The 8,383-nt window shown below is 52.0% G+C and overlaps 1 protein-coding gene across 9 annotated transcripts in view; it reads left to right on the plus strand.

Moving 5' to 3' along the window:
* Positions 1-7,057, plus strand: part of PPFIA1 (PPFI scaffold protein A1) — an 88,936-nt gene extending 81,879 nt beyond the window's left edge. For 7 of the 9 annotated variants that reach the window (XM_040466059.1, XM_040466051.1, XM_040466052.1 and 4 more), the window contains 4 exons: positions 212-280; positions 2,157-2,322; positions 4,551-4,620; positions 5,664-7,057. In XM_040466059.1, the coding sequence (XP_040321993.1) occupies positions 212-280; positions 2,157-2,322; positions 4,551-4,609 (294 nt within the window). In that variant the 3' untranslated portion in view covers positions 4,610-4,620; positions 5,664-7,057. The remainder of the gene's footprint in view (positions 1-211; positions 281-2,156; positions 2,323-4,550; positions 4,621-5,663) is intronic. The other 2 variants (XM_040466054.1, XM_040466057.1) reach the window with 1 other exon arrangement.
* Positions 7,058-8,383: the final 1,326 nt, after the last annotated feature.

Consider the following 8,383-nt stretch of genomic DNA (forward strand, 5'->3'; position numbering starts at 1 on the left):
TCTCCCCCCCCCCCCCCCGCCTCTCAAAAATAAATAAAGCCCATTAATGGACTTCACATTAAAATCCTTATTTAAAATACAGTATTAGGATTCAAGGCATTCATCCCTTGGGTTTTTTAAAAATTTTTCCAGTCTTGGTTTAAAAATACTTGCGATAGGCTAACATCCTTTAGATTGACATAACTTTTGGGCTGTTGGTTTATGATTTCAGGCTCGTGCCGTCTTGGAAAGGGAGTTTAACAACCTTTTGGTCATGGGGACGGACAGAAGATTCGATGAAGTAAGTTTTCCACCTAATATCTAAATTTCCATTAACTGTAAATTATTGATATTTGGGGGCACCTGGCTGGCTCAGTTGGAGGAGCATGGGACTCCTGATCTCAGGGTTGTGAGTTCAAGCCACATGTTGGGTGTAGAGATTACTTAAAAGTATAATCTTTAAAACAAAAAATAAATGTAGGGGCGCCTAGGTGGGTGGCTCAGTCAGTTAAGCATCCGACTTCAGCTCAGGTCACGATCTCACAGTTTGCGGGTTCGAGCCCCGCATCGGGCTCCGTGCTGACAGCTTGGAGCCTGGAGCCTGCTTCAGACTCTGTGTCTCCCTCTCTCCCTGCCCCTCCCCCACTCATGCTTTGTCTGTCTCTCTCTCTCAAAACCAGATAAAGATTAAAAAAAAATTTTTTTTTAATAAAAAATAAATGTAGATTACTAAATTTGTAGGAGCCATGTATCAGATAACTCTTGCAAATGTGGAGATAATTTTACTTTACAACTTAAGCTTTGCTCTTAATTTATTAACACACGAGCCATTAGGGCTACTGGGTGGCTCAGTCGGTTAGGTGTCTGACTTCCGCTAAGGTCACGATCCCCCTGTTTGTGAGTTCAAGCCCTGCATTGGGCTCGCTGCTGTCACCGTGGAGCCTGCTTCGGGTCTCCTGTCCCTCTTTCTCTCTGCGCCTCGCTCACACACACTCGTTCTCTCTCTCTCAGAATATAAAAAACAGGGACACCTGTGTGGCTCAGGCGGTTAAGCATCTGACTCTTGGTTTTGGCTCAGGTTATGATCTCTCAGTTGTGAGTTTCAGCCTCACGTCTGGCTCCGTGCTGACTGCTGAGTCTGCTTGGGATTCTGTCTCCCTCTCTCCCTGTGTCCCTCCCCCACTCATGCTGATTCTTTCTCAAAACTAAATAAATAAACTTTAAAAAAATAAAACAAAAAAACAAATGAGCTGTTGAGAAACCAATATTTTCACAGAGAGATGGGTGGTTCGGTTTTTTTACTTTTTGCCATTTGACTTTTGATACTCTTCAGAAATATTTTTCGCGTCATAACACGTTGGCTGCAGCCTGGGAATAGAGCCTGTCAGTTGTGTTTTTGGGGGCAGCAGGACATCTCACTGCAACCCAGAGCCCTGTGCTCTGGGGGAAGGTTTAGTCGTTTACTTGAAAGGACACGCAATGTTGCTTCCTCCTTCCACAAAACCAGGACCGATTCACCCCCACACCACTGCTTACGACTGTCTTCGCTGCCCTAGGAACACTTGGTGTGGCGAGAGCAGGGCACGTGAAAGGGCGCTGCGGGGCCGTCCGCAGCCTGAAGACCGTTTCGAGAACAAAAACGTAGTATCTTTTACGGCAGGAAGGTGATTTCACGCAGACAGTGGAGCGGGCCCAGGCGGCCCAGGCCTGTCCTGACTTGTGCCCATCAGGGTCCCGGCACAAGTGTGGCCCTGCCTCCCTTCACCCCCTGGGGCTCCCGTCTGGGCAGGCGGCCCGGTGGCTGTCAGGAATGGGGGTAAATACGTGGAAACAAAACTGCGGAGTGAGGTCATTTTATTTTTTTTTAATTTTTTTTTTCAACGTTTATTTATTTTTGGGACAGAGAGAGACAGAGCATGAACGGGGGAGGGGCAGAGAGAGAGAGGGAGACACAGAATCGGAAACAGGCTCCAGGCTCCGAGCCATCAGCCCAGAGCCCGACGCGGGGCTCGAACTCACGGACCGTGAGATCGTGACCTGGCGGAAGTCGGACGCTTAACCGACTGCGCCACCCAGGCACCCCGGAGTGAGGTCATTTTAAAGGGCTGGTAACTTTACTATATATTTTTGTCTTTCATTTTACAGTCGGTCTTGTTTTCTGTCCTTTAATTTCCCAGGACGATGATAAAAGCTTTAGGAGAGCACCTTCTTGGAGAAAAAAATTCAGACCAAAGGACGTTCGTGGCTTGGCTGCTGGGTCTGCAGAGACTCTCCCCGCAAATTTCCGGGTCACTTCCTCTCTGTCCTCACCCTCTATGCAGCCAAAGAAGATACAGCTGGACGGTACGTGACGTCCCACGCTGCCCCAGCCCCTCGGCGGTGGCACAGGAGCCTCGTTGGCTGGAACGTTAACAGTGGTGGAGAATGGTCGACCTGATGCGTAACAAGGCGTTCGGGTGCTGTGGCGTGCTCAGGCTTGAGTGCTCTAAGATTAACCCCAATTCTGCTTCTCAAAGTCTCACAGCGATAGAGATTGTTTTAACGTTCCTATCTGGTTGAATATTAGCGTATTCTTCCAACTACTGAAGCTAGGCTTCGTGGGTGTCCCCTGAGCGTCAGACCAGCAGCACCCACGCTTGCAAAGCTATGTATGTGATGGGCGGCCCTAGGGCGCTCGTTTATAAGATGGCAGCGCGGTGGCTTTCAAGCCGCGTTCCCCCCTCCCCCCCACCCCGCCCCAGGACTGCCCTCCACACCGGAGGAGTGTCTGGAGCACAGTTCCCACCTCCGTCCCTGTGCTGCTTCTCCGTGTCAGCACATGTCATAAGAGGATGGAGAGAAGGAAGAGGGCGAGCCTGGGCTGTCCTCATGGAGCGCGGCCCGTCCTGTGGAACCCACATCGGCTGTGTAGTCGCCACGTCGGGTCAGGCCGGCGATCAGCCCTTGACCATCCTTCTGCTTTGCGGCCACGGCTGATGAGTTGAGTGATTTGTAGGCCGATCTCCCGGCTCCGATTGTGTCCCACTCAGTGACAGCATTGGGAGCCAGGTGCCTGGGTTAGAGCCTGGCTCTGCCACGAGGGAGGTGCATGGCCTTGGGCCCTGGGCCTCAGCGTCCCCGTCTGTAGAGCGGTCGTCGCCCTGGTGTCTTCCTCGTTGGTTGGCTGTGATGGCTCAGTGAGTCCCTCACAGGAAGCTTTTGGACAGGGTCAGGCATGTCCCGCGGGCCATTGCAGCGGTAGGCCTGTCACAGACAACCACGCTCGCCCTCGATGTTCTTGGAAAACCGTACGAAGGACGTGGTTGTAGGAATCGTACGGTGTGGTTGTTACAGTTTCCTGCTGTTAGCCCTGCCCGTACTTGGGTTTGTGAGTTTTGCTCTCGCGCTCCTCTGTAAAAACCAGGGAAAGTAACTTATGTAAGGCCTTCACTGAGCTTTGAGTGAGGGCAGCATTTTCATTAAAAAAACTCCTTCTCTTTGCCAGACTTCAGTAATATGCTTAATGAGGGAAAAACCCAACTTTTTAAAAAATAGCATTTTCCTCGTGGAGCCCATAGCTAATTTTTATAAGTTTTCGTTGTAACTTAGCCTCCGCTGGTTGGCTACCCTGACTGCCCTCTGATTTTCCTCACGGCCTTATTACCATCTCCATCTTCAAAAACCACGTCTTGCGGGTTAAGTGTCAACGGTGATGATTGGATTAGAGTTCGGGTAAACATAACTCTAGAAAAAGGCGTGGGGAGCGTGTCGCGTGGCAGGGGGCTCCACACCCTCGTGTGGTGACTGAGCAAAGCCAGCACAGCGGGCGTCTTCGTGGCTTCCTGAAGCAGAATGAGTGCGGGGGGCCGCGGCGGGTCTCCCGCGACCTCCGCGTCGGGGGCTCATCCAGGTGGCCCGCGGCCGCCGGCAGCACAGCTCGGCCGAATTTTGACAGGCTGTGTTCCCGCGGAACCTGCCGGAACACGGAACATGGACTCGGGAGCCACACACAGCCGCTGCGGAGGTTGGGAAACTTAGCCGTGCGGGGCGTTTGTTGACAACAGAAGCCTCTGTTCTCAGGCTGTTTCCGGCAGGAGCCGAGGCCGGGCTTCAGCGCTCTTAGCCAAGTCGCTGTCCCGCACCCCCTCCGGGGAGGGCAGAGCGGGCATCAGGACGGCACCGGACTCGGTTTACCTTCACCCTTCAGTGGGCCGCTGGCATTCACTGGGTCATTCACCGCATACTCTCCTTACAGAGGATCCTTAGGGCTGAGGGAAAAGTCCGGAAAAGTCGAGAACTCTAGAGGGTTTAGGGGGAAGAGAGTTACCGTGTCAGGAGTCGTACGCGTGCAGGTGGACGCGGCCAAGTTGTTCCGGTGTCTGCCGCCCCGTTGCTGTCTTAGAGCGAACTCCCAGGGAGTCCCCAGGCCGCTTGGGGTGGAGAGAAGCCCACTCGGAGGTGCCCCGGGAGCCCTCGGTGGGTGCTGCTGTGGGTTAGAATGTGCGCGGCTGTACGAGTGCCCTCGTGTGACGTTTTGAGACTAACCGCATGCTGTGTTTGCACGCCGCCCCTCGTGCTGCTGGTCGGAGCAGGCGGCGTTTCGGGACCGCAGAGGCTGGATTCCGCCACAGTCAGGACTTACTCCTGCTGACGCCCCCCGTGGTGAGTAGAGGGCACCGTCCGTGCAGGCCGCAGTCGGGCACCCGTGTCCTGTCCACGCGATGTCCGTGGGCGCCCGGAGAGCCCACGCGGGTTCACTTAGGGACTTTGAGAAATACACACACGCACGACACGAGCCTCTCTGCACCTGCTAAGAGGATCCTGGGGTTTGTGTGTGCTTATTACACTTAACAAAGAGGTTGGTGTGGCCTCAGGTTTTCAGGGGAAAACTGTATTTCCACTCTTTCCTTAAACAAAAGAAGTTTGGCTTCAGCGTCTGCTAATGTCTTTTGGGGTAGGGAGGCAGGATTGCAGCCAGAGCAGAAGGGAGCTGCTGTGAGCTGCTCTGCCCCCCCCCCCCCCCCCCCACCACCGGTGTTCGGGAGCACGTGGCACTCGCCTCTGCCTGGCCTGGAGGAGCTCCCAGGTCGGCAGGCGCCGGCTGGCTTGTTTTAAATACACCTTCCCGAATGAACCAGGCCCCAGCGGATTCGATACCGTCATCACGTGAGTGACGGCGATAGCCTCTCAGTTGAGAGGTTGGTTTTTAAAAACGGAACAGCATCACCATCTGAGGGGCTGAGTTTGAACACGGAGATTTCGGATGTGGGCCCAGGAGCCCAGCCCTCTTCTCCCCTGCTCTGAGCGGGGCGGCTTTGTTCTGCTCTTCTGTTTTCCTGTCTCAGCCAGAATATTTGATTGGTGGGGGCTCCTGGCTGGCCCAGGAGGTGGAGCCTACAACCCTTGATCTTGGGGTAGTGAGTTTGAGCCCCACATTGGGGGTGGAGATGACTTAACATCTTTAAAAAAAAAGAATATTTGATTGGATTCTGTATGTTGTTTTTTTTTTTAACTGGTTACTTTTAGTCATATGCCAGAATGAAGTCAAAGAATTCTCGATATGCAAAATGTTCACGTTTTCTCTAAATCCTCGAAGCGCTTAAAACAGGAAGGGAGGGGCGCGTGTGCTGGGCCCCACCTGGGGCCCTGGAAAGTGCTGTTCGGGCTGCTGTCTTAAGAGTCGTTCTCTCACTTTTATTTTCCAGTTTACCCACACTACTTCTACCGGTGATCACGCAGCACTCTGAGTCCGGAGGGGACTACATTTTAAAGTTCAGCGGGATCTTTAATCTGTTAATACTTGTTATATGGACCCTGAGATATTTTATTACAGAGTTTTTAATTAGTGAAGAATTCATGAATACCATAGAGAAAATATTTTAGAATTTAATGTTTCTTATATTTATGTAAACTTATGACTTCTTTTATATAGTTACTTACTTTTTCATGTATATCCAGGCTATAAATATCCTTTCCAGTCAATTCATGTTCTTCTATCTAAGTTTAGTCTTTCAAACGAATGTACTGTAATGCTTGTATGTATAAATCCTATGAACAAATATAGGGCTTTTGTAAATTATGCATTTATTGTAATTATCATTGTTTAATTTTTTATTAATAAACCCTGACAGAGCAAAGGATTTTACCGCGTTTGTAAAATCATCGTGACACAGCGTGCATTTTCCTTTACAAATGTCACGTACAATCATTTTGAAATAATCAGACTTAATTTTGAGCAATTGTTGTATTTTAATGACTGACCTTAACTACACTTTTTCTAGCAAGAAATGCTTTATTCTGCAGTGTGAACAGATTAAAAATATCTGGTGTTAAATATCAGCTAATAAAACTGGGAGTGGAAGGGTTATCGGAACACTACGAGCATCTCCTAGGACCGGTGAGCCCTTTCAGAGCCTTGTCCCTGGGGGCTTGGGCAGCTTTTGCCTGGAGTGACCGGCAGGACCCGGGAGCTGAGGACCCAGAAAGCCTGGGCAGGGGGGCCTGGGCACCCCGAGCTCCCTGGCCCCAGAACTCTCAGAGGACCAATCAGGAAGCACTGGGCTCCCACCGCGGGGCAGGGTGCTGGGTGCCCACCCAGGAGGAGGGCGCGAGATCCTGGAAATAATGTAGTGCAACTCTAATAAAGGCCTTATTGTTCTTACGGAAATCAACTTTTTACATTTGTTTGTAAACATGTTTAAAGAGTGGACCTCGTCGTCCGTTTGTAGATTTTGATGCGACAGCCATTTCGGTTTATAGAAGTAGCAGATGTAACTTACTTTTCATGCGGCATATTAAAAAGCCAGCAAGAAATGTGCTCAGATCATGGTGTGTTATTTATTATGCAGCTGATACAGAGATAGAGACGGCATGTCTTTTTACATTTGGTTTCTGCTTTTAATTTACTTGTACAATTGACCGTTTCCGTTCTGTTTTTCTATTAATCTTTTGTGAACTTCCTGATTGTGTAACAAAGTATGTACAGTCTACTTTTGAACTATTTTTATCACAGTATTATTTATTGCTGTCTTTCAATACAGTAGTGAAGCGTTTCCCACTGCCAATAAAGAATACTGAGCATAAGCTGCCGTTACCTTGAGAAGTGGCTGCCGTGGTTTTCTCTCGTGCTCTGGGCCACGGAGGCACTTTTGCCGCGTGGAAGGCCTAGTGTGGAAACCAGCTGATAGAATAACACAGCTGGAAGGTGGACGTACAGGATGGGGGTGTCCTCCGGAGGAGGGCCGGGTGTCCGTGCCCCAGAGGAAGCGGCCCCGGAAGATCCGTGCAGCTGGGGGCCCAGGCGATAGGCCAGCAGGGCCAGGGGACTGGTCCACGGACAGGGCCGGCTGAGGCCGCCCCTCCTCCGGGCCGACAGGAGGCAGCGGTGTGCGTGCGTGTGCTCGTGCGTGCATCCGTGGGCACACGCACGCCTTCCGCCCTGTCTCCGCTCCGCTTCCATCCTCCGTGTGGGCTTTCCTCTCCTGCTGCTGTCCTCCCCAGGTCACAAGACGGTGCCCAGGGCCGCGTCCTTCCCCATCATCTCAGCCCCTGGGAACCTGCCGGGCTGCTTCTCCCGTAGCTCAGACCCAGTCCTGGGTCCCGTACCAGTCGGCGTGGCAGAGGGGAGGGTCCGCCCGCACTGGGGTTGGCAGCCCTCACGAGGCCACCTCGGGCGGCTCTGGCACAAGCTCCCTGATGGCTCAGGTGACCGGACGGTTCCCTCCCTCTGTGCCGCGTAGAGCGTATGGCCATCCGGTCCGGGGATGGACGCCCTGGGCCGTGGGCCGTGGGGGGTGGGCACTGCTGGATGGCTCGGTTCTCACCTTCCTGTTCTGTGTCTCCTGCCAGGGCCGACCGGCTACTTCCGTGAAGGCTGCGTGTTTTCTTCATGTGGGGTCATACTTTCGGTCTCCGGTCCCTCAGGGCATAGGTAGGTCACTCTGTGTCTTCCTGTTCAGAGCCTGTGCTGGCTGATCTTTATTTGCTGCATTTCCTCCTAGTCGTTAGTGTGAAGTGTGAGATTTGTTTTTAATTGTTTTTTTATTTATTTTTGAGACAGAGAGAGACATCATGAATGGGGGGAGGGTCAGAGAGAGAGGGAGACACAGAATCGGAAGCAGGCTCCAGGCTCCGAGCTGGCAGCGCAGAGCCCGACGCGGGGCTCGAACTCACGGACCGCGAGATCGTGACCTGAGCCGAAGTCGGACGCTTAACCGACTGAGCCACCCAGGTGCCCCGTTAAGTGTGAGATTTGAAACCGCGGAGTGCTTCCTGGCTTTTTACATCCAACCTTCCGTTTTTCCCCATCACATCTGGGCCAGCCTTGGGCATCTGAAAGTTTCTGGCAACAGCCCAATTCACCAGGGTTCATTAAGTTGCGGGTGTTTTAGTAAAACTTAGTGTTTTGCTAAGTTTACTTTTGCCT

The sequence above is a fragment of the Herpailurus yagouaroundi genome, unplaced genomic scaffold (genome assembly GCF_014898765.1).
Source record: "Herpailurus yagouaroundi ecotype Mexico unplaced genomic scaffold, PumYag 569, whole genome shotgun sequence".
NCBI lineage: Eukaryota > Metazoa > Chordata > Mammalia > Carnivora > Felidae > Herpailurus > Herpailurus yagouaroundi.